This window comes from Anabrus simplex, chromosome 1 (assembly GCF_040414725.1).
Source record: "Anabrus simplex isolate iqAnaSimp1 chromosome 1, ASM4041472v1, whole genome shotgun sequence".
NCBI lineage: Eukaryota > Metazoa > Arthropoda > Insecta > Orthoptera > Tettigoniidae > Anabrus > Anabrus simplex.
The window spans coordinates 912,690,259-912,711,594 of record NC_090265.1 but is presented as its reverse complement, the minus strand read 5'-3'; the positions used below and the strand labels follow the sequence as shown (position 1 = coordinate 912,711,594).

General features: G+C 40.9%; 1 protein-coding gene across 1 annotated transcript in view; it reads right to left on the bottom strand.

Annotated features, from left to right (window-relative positions):
* sbm (sobremesa) overlaps positions 1 to 21,336 on the bottom strand; it is a 336,672-nt gene that overhangs the window by 276,240 nt on the left and 39,096 nt on the right. The window contains exon 3 of the mRNA XM_067148406.2: positions 19,549 to 19,650. Coding sequence (XP_067004507.1) covers positions 19,549 to 19,650 — 102 coding nt within the window. The remainder of the gene's footprint in view (positions 1 to 19,548; positions 19,651 to 21,336) is intronic.

The window sequence follows — 21,336 nt, the reverse complement described above, 5'->3', positions numbered from 1 at the left end:
TGCTGGCTGCCGAAGCCTGTCGCACTCCTCTTGGGCAACGATTAATGAATGACAGATGAAATGAAATTATATTGGAGAGTGTTGCTGGAATGGAATATGATAGGGAAAACCGGAGTACCCGGAGAAAAACCTGTCGCGCCTCCGCTTGATCCAGCACAAATCTCGTATGGATTGACCGGGATTTGAACCACGGAACCCAGCGGTAAGAGGCCGGCGTGCTGCCACCTGAGCCACGGAGGCCCAACACGTAGATTCAGTCATATATTAATTAAGTCACACTATTTTTTCTTTCAAAAGTCAAAACAGCAGATACATTCAAAGTGGGGATCATGTTTTCCCAGTATTTAATTTCTATAAGTAGCTCAGAAACAAAGCTAATATAATATTTTGAAATGTGGTGTTACAGAAGGATGCTAAAGGTGAGATGGGTAGATCGAATCATGAATGAGGAGATACTGAATCGAATTGGTGAGGAGAGAACGATTTGGTGAAATTTGACCATAATAAGTGATATAGTCCAACTCATTGGCTGAATGGTCAGCGTTGAGGGCTTCGGTTTAGAGGGTCCCGTGTTCGATTCCCGGCCGGGTCAGGGATTTTAATTGCGTCCGATTAATTCCCTTGGATCGGGGACTGGATGTTTTTGTTTGTCTCAACACGTTCCTCTTCATATTTAGACAACACACTACACTACCAACCAAAACAGAAATACGCAATAGTAATTACATCCTTCCATAAAGGGTTGACGTCAGTAAAGGCATCAGGCCGTAAAACAGGTGGAAATCCATATGTGCGACACAGTTTGCACCCGCGACCCCACAGATGTGGGAAAAGTGGTGGAAGAAGAAGAAAAAATATTACGGTAGGAAACATCTTAAGGCAACTAGGATTTGTTCAGCTGTTTTTTGATGGAAGTGTAGGCGGTAAGAAAGGCAGCGGTTAACCAAAGTATTAATATGACGAACAGACCGCAGTAGATATAGGATGTAGTAGGCCTAGTTACGTTGAAATGAAAAGGTTGGCGCAGGATAGGGTGGCATGGAGAGCTGCATCAAACCAGTATATGGCCTGATGATCCAAGCAGCAGCAACAACAACGAAAATTACACTCGAGCATGTGACTAACGAAATAGCGGAGTAAAATTCAAGACGTGTACTTCTCATTCTTCCGTTGGCGCCTGCTAAACCACCCTCTTACCACTGTTCCCCAAACGTAAATGCGAGATTATGGCCAACTGAACAGTTCTAAGATTCGACGCTCGAATTCAGGTGTTGACTTGGTAAGTACAGTTTTCTCGAGAGTCCACCCATCAATTCAAGGACATGTTGAGATTGTAACTTCTAGTCCCGGGGCTTATTTACCTACCTTATTCCAAAGACGGATGAGTGATATGATTTACCCTAAAATTTAAATAAACAGAGGAGTTAACGACCGAAGATGACAGAAACCTTTATAAGTACACAATAAAGCAACAATATCAACAACTATAGCTAAGGATGGTTCGATCAGTCAATCAATCAAACATTCAATCAATGATCTGCTTTAGGGCCGTTACCCAGGTGGCAGATTCCCTAAATATTCCTTAAATATTTTCAAAGTTGGAAATTTATCGAACATTTCCATGGTAATTTATTCCAACCCCTTGCATATCGTCTTATAAATGAATATTTGCCCCAATTTGTCCTCTTGAATTCCAACTTTATCTTCATATTGTTATCTTTCCTACTTTAAAATGCTCCGCTTAAACTTTTTCGTCTCCTAATGTCATTCCACGTTATCTATCCATTGATAGCTAGAAACATACCACATAGTCGAGCAGCTCTTCTCCTTACTCCCAAGTCTTCCCACCCCAAAGTTTGCAACATTTTCGTGATATTACTCCTTTGTCGGAAATCAACCAGAACAAACCGTGCTGCTTTGCTTTGAATGTTTTCTAGTTCTCGTATCAAGTAGTCCTTCTGAGGGTGCCATAAACTGGTTACATTGTATTTCATATTAAAACAATAATCACTAGTACTTTTTAGTAAACGGTACCTAAAACTGCAAAGGGCTGCCTGGTCGAGGCGGTAAAGGCGTTCTCGGTTCGCCCGGAAGGACGTGGGTTCCAAACCCCGTCAAAAAGTCGTAAAATTTAAGAAACGAGATTTCCACTTTCGGAGGTGCACATGGCCCTGAGGTTCACTCAGCCTACACCAAAAATGAGTACCAGGTTAATTTCCGGAGGCAAAGGCGGCCGGGCGTAGAGCTAACCACTCCACCCCATCAAGTGCCGAGGTTACGGATAGTGGAAGCCTTTACCTCCTACTCCTCCAAGGGCCTGAATGGCCTGTACGGAGATGACTGCTTTTTTTTACCTAAAACTGCAACATCATAAGTCAAGTGGAAGACCAGTTTTACGCCAATTTCAAAATATGCGAGTTTTTCTTAAGCTAATTCTCCCATATACGGTGTAAAATCAACTCGACGCCTCTTTGATGAGAATCAAATAGTGAATCTCAGGTCATTTGAAGAATGTAATTAGAACTCTTCAATTTAAATGCCCTTCGTTTTAATCATTCTGTTTCTGAAAATTGCCGACAAGGATCGCTACATTTTCAACATAGCTTGGGTGGCCAACGAAAGTAATCTTGGAATTCGGCCAAGAATATATTGGAGGTAAAATATTTAATCGCCCACCTCTTGATAGCTATAAAATTCGTTCCTAGCTCATGGATGTAGTAGCTTCCTTTATGGATCAATGGCGTAAAGAAGTCCATTCTGCATTCCGTATCAATGTTAAATATACCTGGTGACATATTTGTTGTCCGCCTCTGTGATATAGTGGTTAGTGTATTTAGCTGCCACCCCCGGAGGAACGGCTTCGATTCCCGGCTCTGCCACGAAAAGTGGTACGAGGCCTGGAACGGTGTCCACTCAGCCTCAGGAAATCAACTGAGTAGAAGGGGGAGTTCGATTCCCACCTGTCATCCTCGAAGTAGTTTTTCGTGGTTTCCCACTTCTCCCCAAGACAAATGCCGGGATGGTACTTAACTTAAGGCCACGGCCGCTTCCTTCCCTCTTCTTTTTCTATCCATTCCGATGTCCCCACCCCCCACCCCGCCCCACAAGCGCCTGTTCAGCATATCAGGTGAGGCCGCCTGGGTGAGCTAAGGGTCCTCTACCCCAGTTGTATCCCCCGACACAAAATCACACACTCCAGGGAAAACCAAACCTGGAGGGTAAATGGATTAAGAAAGAAAGAAAGAAAGAAAGAAAGAAAGAAAGAAAGAAAGAAAGAAAGAAAGACAGAAAGAAAGACGCATTTGGTGTTTACTCCATCGATTAAAATTAAAACCTCATTCAATAAAGTTCCGGTTTATCCGTCATCTAAGAGAATAAAATGGAACGTCGAAACTGCTTCGCAGACAGCCTGAATGGGGTCAAATAAAAATGCTTCTACACGGTAGCTGAGGCCATGCGATTTTTTAATATTTTGAATAAACAAATTTATAAACTATCTGATAAAGAAAACATAGAGTAACAGAATTATACCTGAAAGAGAATCGAATTAATTAAAACCGTTATAAATTAACTACACAGCGAGTGGTCGCATGGTTTGGGGGAAGGAAATGACAGCTTGCATTCGGGAGATAGTGGGTTCGAAACCCAATCTCCCACTGTCGGCAGCCCTAAATATGGTCTTCCATAGTTTCACATTTCCACACCAGGCAAGAACCTTAATTAAGGCCACGGCCACTTCTTTTCCGCTCCTAACCCTTTCCTATTCTATCGTCGCCATAAGACCGATGTGTGTTGGTGAAACATAAAGCGGAGCATTTTCTCTCGTGGGTGGTTCAAGATTACCAGAAGCATCAGACGGAGATGAAGTATTTCCACTAGATGTGTTTTACGATTTCAGAATGGATCCATCCAGACGTGGGCGAAGTAATATCATACCACACTGACCTTTGCCCTTTCCAACACCTACGCCTCGAAGGTGGACATTTATAAAGCACGTGTGAAGCAACACATAAACGCTGGAAAAAAATATGTGGTGTTACATTAGATTTTAGCGAGACAAAACAAGCTACATCAGTGAGAGGTGTTATCCTATTTATTTTATTTCTTTCGCTCTATCTCTGGTTTTTCAGCGTCTCCTTTATACTGACGATGTGATCAGCCATCATCCATCATCCATCATCCCAGAACTAAAATATCTACTCTTAGTTAATATTTAAAGGAGCCGATAGGACCTCTAGGGATTTTATCACTGCACTGAAAGCACATCAACAGAAATAATTATCTTGAAGAAATACAGCTTGGGATATCATAATCGACACCCGAATGGTGGTCTGTGTAACAACCTCTAAGATTATAATTAATCGAGAAGAGCAATGGTGAACAGCCGAGACTCATATATGAGATATTACCGCAGAATTAACGTAGAATTAAAGCGGAGAAATCATATTTTCACTTATTGTCTCTTGTAAGTTACCTTTTCAACGCTGAGGATTCAATACATTTCAATCTCAGTTTTACAGTCAGAAATCGAACCCAGGTTGGAATACGTTCACAATGGTGGGGACACTGGGAATATACTGAGGGCGTACAGCAGCAGATAGTGCCTACGACCGTTAAAGCAAAATATTACTACAACTTTGGCTTTTAGTTTACTTAAAATGTAAGTAAAGTAATGAAAGTAACAAATCAAACAACCGGGCGAGTTGGCCGAGCGGTTAGGGGCGCAAAACTGTGAGCTTGCATACGGGAGAGAGTGGGATCGAACCCCAATGTCGTCAGCCCTGAAGATGATTTTTCTGTGGTTTCCCATTTTCACACCAGGTAAATGTTGGGGCTGTACCTTAATTAAGGCCATGGCCTGTTCCTTTCAACTCCTAGCCCTTTTCTATCCCATCGTCACCATAAGACCTACCTGTGTCGGAGCGACCTAAAGCAAAATTGTAAAAAATAAAATTAAAAAAATGCTCTAGAGGAAACCAAAACGTTCCTATGCTTGTGTTTGGATACAGTGTTCCTTGAGAATATATCTAAGTACCTTGATATTAGGTGCAAAGCCTTTTATCTAAAAATGTTTAAAAAGCAAATTATGAATACTTTTAATAATATATCATAGGGGTCTGTATGATTGTAATGTGTGTACTCATAATTGATAATGGTAAACGATTGAGACCCGTGTTTCAGAGTTTATCGTAGAATTAAAGGGGCTTACTATCAAATTTTAAAACTCAGAACATTCACTAAAATCTGTCCTGAAAAGAACACAGAAACGTGACAGTCATTAGTCAACGGAAAAATAGTTTTATGTTAAGCGGGCTTATATTTTCAATGCATGTATTCAAAATTACCATAATCTACACGTCCCATAAATCAATTACGTAACATTTTGTGACCGAACTCGTGAGAAATGTATTGCATGTATTATTATTGCGATTATGGGACTTTCCGGGCTGAGTGGCTCAAAGGGTTGAGGCGCTGGCCTTCTGACCCCAACTTGGCAGGTTCGATCCTGGCTCAGTCTGGTGGTATTTGAAGGTGCTCAAATACGTCAGCCTCGTGTCGGTAGATTTACTGGCACGTAACAGAACTCCTACGGGACTAAATTCCGGCACCTTGGCGTCTCAGAAAACCGTAAAAGTAGTTAGTGGGACGTAAATCAAATAACATTATTATTATTATTATTATTATTATTATTATTATTATTATTATTATTATTATTATTATTATTCGGTTCCTTTGTTGAATGGTCAGCATTGCGGCTTTCGGTTCAGAGGGGCCCGAGTTCAATTCCCGATTGGGCCGAGAATTTTGACCATGTATGGTTAACTCCTCTAGCTCGGGAGCTGGGCGCTTGTGTGTCTTAATACATTTCTTCATGTAACACATGACACTACAAAATACCACAAAAACACGCAATAGTGACTACAACCCTCCGCATAGCGTTGGCGTCAGGAAGGGCATCTGGCCGTAAAACCGGGCTGAATCCATACAAACTGCCGACCACACGTAACTGGGAAAAGTTCAGGAAGAAAAAGAAAAATTATTATTATTATTATTATTATTATTATTATTATTATTATTATTATTATTATTATTATTATTATTATTATTATTATTACCGAGTTCGACAGATTCAGTCACTTGGGTGCGGCTAGATAGCGAGTTCGAGCCCCACTGTCGTCAGCCCTGAAGATGGTTTTCCGTAGTTTCCCATTTTCACACCAGGCAAATACTGGGGCTGTACCTTAATTAAAGCCACGAATGCTTCCTTCCCACTGCTAGTCTTTTCCTCTCCCATCGTCGCCATAACACCTGTGTTGGTACGGCGTAAATCAATTTGTAAAATTATTATTATTATTATTATTATTATTATTATTATTATTATTATTATTATTATTATATTCTCAAATTATCTTGCAAGAAAAACGGTGGAATTCAGTCAAAAGTCGAAAAAATAAAGCAAAAACCTGAAATTGTTTTTCAGAGTTTTCGAATGACCTTTACCGCTAAGAACCTAACTGTGTTTGCTGGGAGAGCTTGTTCCAATACCGTCAACTAATGTGGATAGCTATTAGAACTACTTTTGAATGTATCTCCTCTTCTTTCTTCCAAGTACTCTGAGTAAAATAGGTTTCCCTGATGAGAATTGCCCCTATTGGACAATGTAACTTGACCTAAAAAGAAAGAAAGCCTGTAACAAAAGCATTTGAATGGAGCACATTCGAGAGGAAGAAAGTAGCGAAGTCAATCCTATATGCTAATGCTGTCCACTCGCAGAGGACCCCTATTTGAATAAAACATTGTATGCGTACTAAACATCAATTAGTGTGCATTAGGCCTTAAATGTGATCACAACCAATTAAGTGGATGTAATTACCGAAGAGAAATGCTAACGTCTCACTTCTTTGAAGTGTTCATTCAGTTTCGCACATAAAAAAAGGTCGTTGGAGTTAGCAATGGAGTAACACACTCTTTTGTTTTCGTATTATCTCTGTTACAGAGCATTCTTAACCCGAATAGACGTTTCATACATACAAGAAGCATTATACTGTATTTTGTATGTATTGATAATTTTTTTTTCTTTGCTATTTGCTTTACGTCGCACTGGCACAGATAGGTCTTATGGCGATGATGGGATAGGAAAGGCCTAGGAGTTGGAAGGAAGCGGCCGTGGCCTTAATTATGGTACAGCCCCGGCATTTGCCTGGTGTGAAAATGGGAAACCATAGAAAACCATCTTCAAGGCTGCCGACAGTGGGACTCGAACCCACGATCTCCCGATTACTGGATACTGGCCGCACTTAAGCGACTGCAGCTATCGAGCTCGGTTATTGATAGATTTGCCTCTCGGCTGTTAGCTACTCTACAAAGACACTAACGAGCTATTATTATTATTATTATTATTATTATTATTATTATTATTATTATTATTATTATTATTATTATTATTATTATTATTATTATATCGTCAAATTAGCCTTCGATGAGGACGGTAGATGATAGACCCCTTAAAAACAATAATAATAATCAGCACCACCATCATGATCAAAGATATTATAATATATTAATTATAGGAATACATTCCCTTATTTTATATTATCTCAATTACATAGTGTTCTTCACACGAATTGACCCTTCTTACAGAAAACATTGTACTGTATTATACTTTAGGCCTATATACTGACAGCCGGCGTCCGTAATGTAAGGTTATTACTATTAGCTGACGTCCTCGGTGGCGCGAGTTCAATTTCCTGTGCTGCTAGGAATTTAGGAATGACAGGAGGGCTGGTGTGTGGTTAAAATTTTACGTGTAGTTCCCCTCCACTGGGGTTGTGTGCCTGAAAATAGCTGCTTCACCTACAGATGACGACACAAGATTATGTACATCTTAATTGTCATACAAAGACAATAGGACCGATGACCTAGATGTTAATGCCCTTAAAACACCATCATCATCAAAGACAATATCATATAGGAATGATAGCAATGTCATTGGCTTTACGTCCTACTACCTCTTTTACGATTCTCGGAGACGCCGAGGTGCCGGAATTTAATCCCGCAGGAGTTTTTTGCGTGGCAGTAAATCTACCGACACGAGTCTGACGTATTTGAACACCGTCAAATGCCACCGGACTGAGCCGGGATCGAACATGCCAAATTAGGGTCAGAAGGCCAGCTCCTCAACCGCATATAAGAATGATCATATAGGAATACACCCATTTATTTTCATAGTATCTTAACACTAAGCGACTTTTCATACAGTAAACGTTATAAGGTATTCTTCTTCTTCTGTTTACCCTACAGCTTGGTTTTTCCCTCGGACTCAGCGAGGGGTCCCACCTCTACCGCCTCAAGGGCAGTGTCCTGAAGCCTTAGACTCTGGGTTGGGAATACAACTGGGGAGGACGACCAGTACCTCGCCCAGGAGGCCTGACCTGCTATGCTGAACAGGGACCTTGCGGGAAGATGGGAAGATTGGAAGGGATATACAAGGAAGAGGGAAGGAAGCGGCCGTGGCCTTAAGTTAGATACCATCCCGGTATTTGCCTGGAGGAGAAGTGGGAAACCACGGAAAACCACTTCTAGGATGGCGGAGGTGGGAATCGAACCCACCTCTACACAGTTGACCTCCCGAAGCTGAGTGGACCCCGTTCCAGCCCTCGTACCACTGTTCAAATTTCGTGGGAGAACCGGGAATCGAACCCGGTCCTCCGGGAGTGGCAGCTAATCACGCTAACCACTGCACCACAAAGGCGGTCTATAGGGTATTTATACTTTATAATTATATCGGTATACTGAGAGATTTTGCGGCTCAGGCGTCAGCGTACCGGCCATTCACAGCTGGGTACTGCGATTCAAATCCCGGTCACTCCATGTGAGATTTGTGCTGGACAAATCGGAGGTGGAACAGGTTTTTCTCCGAGTACTCCAGTTTTCCCTGTCATCTTTCATTCCAGCAACACTCTGCAATATAATTTCATTTCATCTGTCAGTCATTAACTATTGCCCCAAAGGAGTGCGACAGGCTTCGGCAGGCGGCACGATTTTTTTCGTCGCCACTAGATGGGGGCTTCATTCATCCCATTCCTGACCCCGTCGAATGACTGGAAACAGGCTGAGGATTTTCATTTGCAATTATATCGATATACTGTATTTTACTCTCAGTTGTTAGCTGCTATACAAAGACACTACTTTATTACAGGGTGATTTACTATGAATGCGACAGATCTTGGTATGTTGTGGGGGAAGACAAAGAAATACTTTTTCAAGAGGGCACCATGTCCGAAAATGCACGGTTTGGGGGCTGTGAGACGTCAAAATTTTACTACGCTTCGGATATTGCGATTGGTGTGCGTCCACATGTTATCAAGAAACCTCTACCAACCTAACCGGAACAGCATTTCGTGTATTAAATTACAAAAGGGATTCGAATTGTTAACATCGAACTTGATTACAAAGCCTTCGTCGGTGGTGTAGAGATTGGTGCACATGATCAAGGACGTGTAGTTGAGTGTTCAGTATTCCAGTCACTGTGTGGATTCCCGCGATAAAGTCCTCCTTTGTTGACACAGGAGTCTCGTACACCATACTCTTGATACCGGGTGGGCAAAATAAAACTGGCCCGCAAAATATTTATAAGACTGACGCGGAATTGGCCGTTGGTAATGAACAGAACTGCCTATCACAGGAAATGTGATTTCGATGTACCAATCTGTTACTGTTACATGTCTGCTAGTCTCCCGCTTGCTCTGCCCCGAGTGCATCGCTGTATCATTACGTGTGAGCGAGTGAGAAGAGCAGACGTGTTTATTCATCACTTGAATGCAACACAAAATGGTTCTTATGGGTGTTCATTATCGCGTGTTATGCGAAGCACAATTCGTGGAAAACCTGTGAGGAACTGTTTGCGCAAGAGTTTAAGAGTGGAAGTGTTTTGGCAAAACCACCAGCAAAATTTGCAATGGAAAACTTAGTGGCAAAATGGCGCAAAACGGGCTCTGTAAATGCAAAAAAAGAAAAAAAAGAGCCCGCAAATGTCCGAAAAGAGTTAGAAGACCAGAAAGTATTGCTCGAGTGAAGGAAACCCTGAAACGAAGTCCGACAAAATCTCAACGCCGTATATCAGTGCAATAGGGAATTAAGAGATCGTCGTCCACGTGCAAATATTTGACAGCAGCCGTTTGGTGCATCGAAATCACGGTTTCCAGCATTTCCTGTGATGGGCAGTTCTCCTGTTCATTAACAAGAGTCAATTCCGCGTCAGTCTTATTTATATTTTTTTGGGCCAGTTTTATTTTGTGCACCCTGTAGCACCCCTAATAATTTCGCCTTTGACTATGCTCTCGGTAAGATCGAGGGATTTTAATCTTGAACTGTTAATTCTCTTGGCTCGGGGACTTGGTGTTCACGCTGTCTCCAAATGTCCTGCAACGCATACACTACATACAACAATAAAAGCCAGCTTATAGTTTTACACATCGTAACCATAGCGACGGCACCTCCAAGGTAGTGACCTTTCATTTCAAAAATCCTACATGCTTTGGCAGGGATTTGAACCTCTGACACTTTGCTGAGAAGCTAACGACCACGTCACTCGTCTATCACGCTGCCTGCACACAATAAAATCCCCCTCCACAGTAACATCCAATTTCTCCCACCCTCATCGATTTACCTTACAAGGGATGCACCAGGCTAGCAATAGCCACGCGGAAATTATTATTATTATTATTATTATTATTATTATTATTATTATTATTATTATTATTATTATTATTATTATTATTATCAAGAGAACAATGACGGGTCCCATGAAACGTCACATGTGCTAATAACTTTTAAAGCGGGCGAGTTAGCCGTGCGGTTAGGGGCGCGCAGCTGTGAGCTTGCATCCGCGAGATAGTGGGTTCAAACCTCACTGTCGGCAGCTCTGAAGATGGTTTTCCATTGTTTCCCATTTTGACACCGGGCGAATGCTGGGGCTGTACCTTAATTAAGGCCACGGCTGCTTCCTTCCTAGTCCTAGCCCTTTCCTATCCCATCGTCGCCTTAAGACCTATCTGTATCGGTGCGACGTAAAGCAAATAGCAAAACAAAAACTTTTAAATTCCGTCGTAGCCGCCCGATTTCCAGATTTGTCACCCATTGAAAATAACTGGAAATGATCAAATGATAGCTGGAACATTACAATCGTTTGACAGAAAATGTTGATGAACTACAGTTACAGGTGAATTGTGTTTAGGTAGCTAATTTTCTGAAAACCATAGAAATATTCTTTGAATCGATGCTCAGACGAATACGACAAGTTATGCGATATGCAACACAGGGATGGACTCGCCATTTATTCATTTACTCTGCACATTTCTTTCAGTATTGTTATTAAATGTACCCAGTGACAATCAGAAGACACTACTTTTCTCTTCTCATTTCTTAATTTTTGCTGTGATTTTAACCTCTTCTCATTTCTTAATTTTTGCTGTGATTTTAACGTCCCTGTAACTCGAAAAGGTTTTCGGTGAAAATGGAATAACAAAAGTAGTGACCGTGAAGTTCCAAATGTGATCTGAAAATCTTTCAGGCTATCAACGGTGGTGTTCAAACCTTTCATCACCCAAATGCAAGCCGTCTTCAATATGGCTTGCACCGTGTAATCAGGTTGACAGCTATCACAATTGTCAAATTGTTTCGGATATTTATGAACAGTGGTGGACATGTATTCATGGTAATAATAACGTACGTCATCCACATCTTACACATTTTAGTCACCAGGGAAGTTCAGTGTCGGATTCTACATACCAGATCCAACAGCACTCCTAATGACGGAACCGAGATCTGTATGTAGATAGATGTGAGCTCTGAGAAGTCTAGAAGCTCGACTATCAGCGCTATGCTGTATTATCAATTTAAATAACATTCTAAATCCTCAGTCAGGTTTATTCTTTCGTTCCATTACACTAGCGACCTTCTGGAGCCCAAACTAGGAGTAAGGAGTGGATTCCTCAGAGAAAGAAGCAAACGTAATCACTTTACGTCCTTTTATCGTCCAGATAATCGAATAAAGGTGATGGTGAAGCTTCGTGACGGTGAAATAGAGGACTCAGATCAAGTTTGAAATGTCTGTTTAATCAGACAATTGTCTCAGCAGTCACATATATTGGATAAGTCATCGTACGATTTGAAATAAGGATTAAGAAAATCGTACGTTCCAGATGGAACATCTCTTCTTATATTAATGTCCTGATGATCAGAACAAATATAATCAGTTTCATGTTTATATTCCAAGAATCTTCATTCCTTTTAAACTGTGTGAATGATAACTAGTTATATTCTTTATTTAGGTGGGATTATATATTTGTTACTTCCTCTTTCCTGCCCTCTTTTCTAGCTAAGGGAAATTAAATAAACCGTTAACGTTGACTAATTATTTTAATTAACTAACTCAAAAGTTTATTTATTTATTTATTTATTTATTTATTTATTTATTTATTTATTTATTTATTTATTTATTTATTTATTTATTTATTTATTTATTTATTTATTTATTGCCTTGTACACAGCTTCCAATTTCGACCTCTCATTCATATCAATATATTTCATAATGTCTACCAGAATATTTTCAACCACCTAGAAATAGAAGGCTCCACAACGCTGTCCCCGAGCGAAGAGATGGTACAGGTGAGCAGGGTTGGTATGAGTGGAGACGGAAGGGGAATGTGCGGCAACGATGAAATTAAAAACATCTGTCAAGGAGGAGCAGTGATCTTGTGTGGCAGAGAGATGACAGATACCGTATACCGTACAACAGTTATTGAAAATATGTTATGAATGTGAATTTCTTCACGACGAAATATAGTAAGGATATACAAACGTATGTATAATAAATACCTGCATTTTTTTATAACTTACAGTATTTGTTTAGCATTTGTACGTTAAATTCAATTTTAATCGTTGCTGCCGGGGCAAAACCTGCTATGAAACATATTTTAGCTTAGAACTTTGGCCGGTAAGGTTCTGTCATCTAAGGTGTAATGTTGTGTGCATACTGTCAGAGCATTCCTGCTCTTCATAATGTATGTGCTGCGGGTCAGTATATCTCCAAAAATATTATCACATAGGAGGTTTTGTCCCGGCAACGCCGATATGTATAATAGGTTTCATTTCTCTCTCTCTTTTTTAGAAACTATATTTGTATACTTCACGGGATAATTTTAGCCGGGCATATTGTTCATAGTAGAACAGTGGTTCACACCTCTGCTGGTAACATTTATGCTTCTGGTATGGAACCCACAAGACTATTCAGAGCGAGAGAAGCAGAAAAATGAATGTGGGTTTAGCAGGCATTACCTACGAGAGCCTCTTTACAATGCATGTGCTGTACATATGCACGTTTGCTTTCCTCTTTTTTTTTTCAAAAATTAAGTTTCGAGTGAGGGAATAGGGAAAGGGCGGAGTGTTCCAGTCATAGTCCTTCCTGGTCAGTGAGTAGAGTCTAATTGCGAGTGAACATTTGTCTGCCTCTGGTCTAGGAATCCGGCAGTAAAGGACTACTTTTATAAAGTAAGAATTATTGATCTGGAAACTATACCACCACGCCCGTTCGATCCACGTGAAATGGATGTTTGTACTCAAGAAATACACTAGCTGTAGCATGCACAACGGCGTTCTCGGACGTTAAAGGAAGCCTCAGTAACAGAAAGGCCATGCTCTTCCTTAAGAAAGCTGCATCGTCTGGTAATATAATGTTTAGTGACTATCTTCAGATTTCCTGGGTCGCTATATAAAATATTCATTCAATATTCATGCAAGATTATTAGATACAATTTCATCAGACTTTTACTATCCCCAATTTGCTAATTACGTTCCATCACTTGTCGTCCTAACCTCTGCTCTCCTACAGTTCTCAGTGTCTCGACATTTCGTTCCGGAAGCATGCCCATTAAGTCTGCGTTGACCTTGTATATGGGTAGGTCGTTGGTTATTGACTGTGACTAATCACAATTGATTTAGCCCTGATCGTTTGCAACCAGTACCCATCGTCCAGTAAGAGGAGTAATCATGAATGGAGTTTTAAAAGTATGAAAGATCGTAAAAGGGAGATAAAGTTGAAATTCAAGAGGACAAATATGGGCAAATATTTATTTATGGGAAGAGGAATTAGGAATCGGAATAATTTACCAAGGGAGATGTTCAATGAAGACTAGGTAAACAACTGATGGGGAATCTGCTACTTGGGCGACAGTTCTAAATGCAGATCAGTGGTGATTGATTGATTGATTGATTGATTGATTGATTGATTGATTGATTGATTGATTGATTGATTGATTGATTGATTGATTGATTGATTGATTGATTGATTGATTGATTGATTGATTGATTGATTGATTGATTGATTGATTGATTGATTGATTGATTGATTGATTGATTGATTGATTGATTGATTGATTGATTGATTGATTGATTGATTGATTGATTGATTGATTGATTGATTGATTGATTGATTGATTGAACAAATGCCTATACAATTACTCTCCAAGTGTATGTTAAGAATACTGGGAACTAATAGAGTACTAAGTAGGAAATACATTGAACACCAACTCTTTCCAATCCCGCCGTCGCCATAAGACATCTCTGTTTTGGGCAACGTAAAACAAATAGCAGGACGGCGTTATCACCAGCCGTATAACTCATTCATGTACTCTGCTGTGATCATAGTTACCATAAACCATTGTTCAAGATAATTCCAGAGTGCGAAATATAAGTTTATTTATATGTTACATGTTTTCTATATCTCGACACATCAAAACAAGGATTTGGATCATCTCGAACCAAAGAGATTCTGACTCTTTACAAAATACGTCCCACTAAGTAGGTACTTTACGGTTTTCGGAGACGCCGAGGTACCGTAATTTAGTCCATCAGGAGTTCTTTTACATGTCAGTAAATCTACCGACACGAGGCTGACGTATTTGAGCACTTTCAAATACCATCGGACTGAGCCAGGATCGAACCTGCCAAGCTGAAGTCAGAAGGCCAGCGCCTCAATCGTCCGAGCCACTCCTCAGCCCGGCTCTCTAATAAAAGATATAAAAAATGGAAGAGAGACATATAGAGGTACCATACCAGCGTTATACTGTATATTGCCCAACAGAACAACAATTGAGATCCTCTTAAGTCCTAAAGGATATAGGAGTTGACAGCAAAGATATCCGCATTATTGAAAATCTTTACTGGAGACTAAAAGCCGTTGTCCGAATCGGAAATCAAACTACAAACGAGATAGCCGTCCAAAGAGGAGTTAGACAAGGTTGTGTTTTATCTCTATTGTTATTCAACCTTTATTCGGATCAAATTTTCAAAGCTTTAGAAAATCACAGATATGGAATAAAAGTAAATGGTGGCATAATTAACAACATAAGATATGCGGATGATACAGTCATCTTGTGTGACAAGTTTGAAGGTCTCCAACTCCTACTCAATAATATTAGTGCAGTAAGTGAGCATGGGATTAAAAATGAATGTAAACAAGACAAAGTTCATGATCTTCAGTAGACGTGCCAATGCTGAGGCAATCTTACAACTAAACAACCGACAGATTGAGAGAGTAACCACTTTTAAATATCTGGGTGCCATTGTCACTGAACAACTTGATCCTGAGAAAGAAGTGAAACAGAGGATAGCAATAGCACGAAGAATATTTACAAAAATGAAATCTTTCTTTTGCAATGACTACTTAAATTTAAAACTTAGACAGAGGATGGTCAGCCTTGCTATATGGTGTGGAAATATGGACTCTCAAGAACATATCTGTGAAACGCTAGGAAGCCTTTGAAATGTGGATCCACCGTAGGATGTTCAAGATTTCGTGGGTTGCACGACTAACGAACCAAGAAGTACTCAGAAGGGCAAGAGCAAGTCGGGAACTAGTTCAAACATTAAAACACCGGAAGATCTCTTACCTTGGCCACATCCTTAGGAATGACCGTTACCTCATCTTTCAGCGGATTGTACAAGGCAAAATACAGGGCCGAAGAGGTGTCGGGAGGAGTCGAACATCATGGCTTGGAAACATGAAAGAATGGACTGGAATTCACAGTGTTGAAAGACTTTTCCACCTAGCAAGAGATCCTACTGTATTCGAAACAGTGAGCGCCAACGCCAGAGGGACCTGATATGGTACTGTGAAGAAGAAGACAGCAATACAGCTTTAGTTTCTCAACTTGAGTTATTCAATACAGTACTTTTAATACTGGGTAACACCTCCCCGTGCATTGATGCATGCCTGAATTCGTCTTGACATACTGTCCACTAGTTCATTAAGGTCCAAACTGTCACACTCTTTAATGGTGATTCGGCGTAGATCTCGCAGTCAATAGCAATTTATTAAAGAGACTCATTATACTTTAAATCCCGTCCGGGTCCATTTTATTAACATATACCAATACAATGATATTTAAAAATAAACACAACAGAAGCAGTAGTAATATTTCAGGAATAAGTAAACTCGTCCCGAGGGGGTGCAACTCTTTTCAGCTAGCACCCTCCTCCACCCTCCACAATGAAAGTGAGCTGCATGTACTATTTTAAACACATACCAGCCCTTCTAACATTATTAAATCTCTGACAGTACCGGGAATTGAACCCGATCCTCCGAGGACGGCAGCTTAAGGAATAAAATTCCACTACCTAACACTTTGTGATCACATACCCATCGCATTCCTTCATTAAGCATCGAATACCATTGGAAAAGAAGGATTGTACATTCTGCTTGGACAGCCTTTCTTTAGATAAGGAGATGCACAGGGCTACAGGTTAGTTGTTCAAGGCTCCCTCACCGTTTCACAACATGAGGACTTAAATTGTCGTGAAGAACAATGACACCAGCCGGCCACTTAAACGCGGTGATTCCTCCCAACGCCTTGATGCAAGCTGTTCAGTGCCAGACGGTCCTTGACGCTTGATGAAGCAATAGGATGGGTGTCAAAATACACAGAGTGGCTTTTCCTACTAATGCGATAGTAAGAATAAGAATACCGGGAGAGTTGGCCATGCTGATAGAGGCGCGCGGCTGTGACCTTGCATCCGGGAGATAGTGGGTTCGAATCCCACTGATGGCAGCCCTGAAGATGGTTTTCCGTGGTTTCCCATTTTCACACCAGGAAATGCTGGGGCTGCACCTTAATTAAGGCCACGGCCGCTTCCTTCCAACTCCTAGGCCTTTTCTATCCCATCGTCGCCATAAGACCTATCTGTGTCGGTGCGACGTAAAACCACTAGCAAAAAAAAAAAAATAGTGAGAATAAGAATAAGAATGATACCTACACGTTAAAATAAGGAATCGACCTTGAATTGCACAAACGTGGTGGCATTCAGTCTACTTCTGCTGATATCGCGAGTGTTACGCACAAATTTGTGTAGCTGTCAGATATGATTCAATTCCAATTAGATGCTGTTACGCATTGTTCTCTCCTGTATCCCTCCTTTTCTTGAGCGAAACAAATAAACTGATGGGTGCCAATGAGGCTTAATTTTCTTCATTTTGAGCAAGTTCAGAACAAGATCTGACATTTTATAAGGAATCAAATGTTGCATTGTCTTTCATTGTTCAATTGAAGTGACTCAACTGCTGCCTATTCAAGGTAAGGTAAGGGTGTATTCTGCCCAAAGGCATGTTCGAGCCTACGCGGAGGTGTGTCTGAAGCGGAGTTTACGTACGGTAGGGTGGCCATTTCCTTTCCGCTTCTCCATTCCCTTACCCCCACCAACAGCGCGTGGCAATCCATCCAAATCTTGACCACGCCCAATGTTGCTTAACTTCGGAGATCTCACGGGATCCGGTGTTTCAACACGGCTACGGCCGTTGGCTCCTGTTCAAGAATATGTATAATTATTATTTGATTTAATCAGTTTACTGTCCAGAGTTGTTTTCTTCCCTCGGACTCAGCGAAGGAGCAGTGTCCCTGAGCGTGAGATATTTGGTCGGAGATAAAACCGCTGTGGAGGACCAGAACCTCATCTGCTATACTTGCGGAGATGGGAAGATCGGAAGGGGTAGGTACCATCCCGGAATTTGTCTGGAGAAGAAAAGAGAAACCACGGAAAACCACTTTGAGGATGGCTGAAGAGGGAATCGAATCCCCTCTACTGAGTTGACCTCCCGAGGCTATATGGACCCTGTTCCAGTCCTCGTACCACAGAGCCGGGAATCGAGCCCAGGTCACCACAGAGGCTCACTTAATCTCATGGATGTTTGAAAAACAGACAACTGACTTCATAATTTAATACCAGATTTTCGTCATTTTTATACGACCTTAAGATCTTAAACAAATCTGAGTTGTTTGCCAGATAGTAGAGAAGATACTAAATTTATTTTATTCGTTTTGGTGTAAAGTAGGGTAAAATAAATTTACACCATTATCAATGAAGAATTGCTTAAACACGAACTGGATCGGCAGAACATAAAGATATTAGTAAAAATGAAATGGCGTATGGCTTTTACTTATTAATCCGTGAAGAATTGGGGCAACCAGGTTATTTGATTGGTGATGACCAAATTTATAACGTAATTGTCACTGCCCACGCATTTGTAATAATTTTCTTTATGGTAATGCCCATTATAATTGGGGGATTTGGAAATTGATTAGTCCCTCTAATACTTGGAGCTTAGTATCGGGAGTGTCCGAGGACATGTTCGGCTCACCAAATGCAGGTCTTTTGATTTGACTCCCGTAGGCGACCTGCGCGTTGTGATGAGGATGAACTGATGATGAAGACGACATATACACCCAGTCCCCGTGTCAGTGAAATTAACCAATGATGGTTAAAATTTCCAACCCCGCCGGGAATCGAACCCGGTACCCCTGTGACCAAAGGCCAGCACGCTAACCATTTAGCCACGGAACAGGACAAGATGTTAGTAATTAACGGCAACGCAGGTGTCATTACCATCCCTTCTGATAAGCTCTTGTTAAAATACTGTACGTGCCAATTTGATTCAGTAATACCATGGATCGTTTCTAATTTTATCTTTATTTCAGCATTATAGTTCCGTTAATTCATATTCTTGCCGGTCCCGCGGTGCAGAAATAGCGTGCCTGCCTCTTACCCGGAGGACCTGGGTTCGATTCCCGGGCCAGGTCACTGATTTTTACCTGCATCTGAGCTTGCAATGACATGTTTCGTTCATGAAAGAACATCATTAAATTCTATCAGATCACACTCAAATATTTGGAATATTAATGTTTATATATTTTTAATACTTAGGAGTTTGGATGCTGGAACTTATCTTAATGATGTCCTCCTTTGTCTCTACTCCAGCATTATTACTGTCTTTGAGGAAGGAACCATGTAATTCTTTGTTTAACAGTGTGTATTTTTATTCCTTGTTTAATCATGTGTTGGTTTTTTTACAGATATATTATAGCGTAATAGTTATATTTAATTTAACTTGTGTGTTCGACAGAGTGATAAGCTTTTAAGTTATATTCGAACCGATTCGACACTGGAAAGTATGGATTCCTTCTTAAGAAATTATAATAAGTAGTAAGTGAGACTTACCTAGCAGGGAGAGAACACCGCACGCTATCCAGATGACAAAACTTAACCCCACTGAACCAGTCCTAACCAACAGACCAGATGGGGAGACGAAAATTCCAGAGCCTGAAATAGAAAGAATTTATATCAGCCTGTTAGAGAAAGAGATAACAAAATTGAAATACATTATTTTTATTATTACGTCATTAGGATCCATAAAACCGGGCGAGTTGGCCGTGCGGTTAAGGGCGCCCAGCTGTGAGCTGAGAACCGGGAGATAGTGGGTTCGAACTCCACTGTCGGATGCCCTGAAGATTGTCTTTCGCAGTTTCCCATTTTCACATCAGGTAAATGCTGGGGCTGTACCTTAATTAAGGCCGCGGCTGCTTCCTTCCCACTTCTAGCCCTTTCCTATTCCATCGCCGCCATAAGACCTATCTGTGTCGGTGCGACGTACAGCCAATTGTAAAATAAAAGGATCCATAAAAATACATATATTGTAGGCTATAATTTTATGTGAAAACATCCTGAGATTATGCAAATGACTCAAGAAACGAAACATATTGGTAGAATTTTTCTGAATTGCTGATATCGACAATTCTCAATTTGAACTTATATGAAAAAGAACTGTTTTGATTGAGCTAGACCGATCGTAAGCAGTGAGAACGGTACTAGAGCGTTCACAGTCTACCATTAAATGTCGCCACCCAGGATGTGAAGAACCTGTGACCCTGGGCCATGTGTTGGACTACTACTCCAAAGGAAATTTATAATAATAGTGTTATTTGCTTTACGTCCCACTACTACTTTAAAGGTTTTTGGAGACGACGCCGAGTTGCCGGAATTTAGTCCCGCAGGAGTTCTGTTACGTGCCAGTAAATCTACAGACTTGAGGCTGACGTATTTGAGCACCTTCAAATAGCACCGGACTGAGCCAGGATTGAACCTCCCAAGCTGGGGTCAGAAGGCCATCGCCTCAAACATCTGAGCAACTCAGGCCCCCAAAAGGAAATTTACAGAGGAACATGCTATATCACAAGCTCCGTTCTTTCATTGCGACAACCGTACGGAAGGCAAAGTGGGAGGTTCATGAGGAAGTTCACTGCTTTTCAGAAGATGGGTAGACCAGGCGAGCAGATAGTTTCGCCATTAACCATAAGGAAAAGAAATGCCTACTATTGGACCATACACTTTGAAGTTAATTCGGAGCAGGCATTGGTAGTGAATGAGGATAAGAGAGCCATCTACTGCCCATCCGTCCCTCACTTATGTGAGAGCTATAACATGGTTACGCATGGGAAGTAGGGGATTTCTCTTCGGAGCCAAAGCACCATTTATAGTTTGGTCAATGGATAACAATGATTCATTACAATGATTGCATTTCTAGTACACAGTGTGACCCAAACGTCCGTTAACATTTGACGGGGCAATACTTCACGGAATATTGGAGGTAGAGAGGTAATAATTGACACACATGATTGGCATTACATGGGGTTTTATTGACATCAAAGTAAAGTACACAAAATGACCAACAGATGGCACTGGACAGCAACACGTTAGTGATGCCGCATGAGACCCGTGTACGGTATAACGAGGCTGTCGTGAGGAGGGAGTCGGATGCGCCTGCAATCGCGGCATGTGGACGTTATCAGAAAAGGCACTGTTAGTGAAGTTTTATTTACTTTTGTATCAATAAAACCTCATGTCATGCCAATCATGAGTGTCAATTATTACCTACCTCCAATATTCCATGAAGTATTGCCTCGTCAAGTATTAACGAACATTTGGGTCAGCCTGTGCATTAAAAGAGTT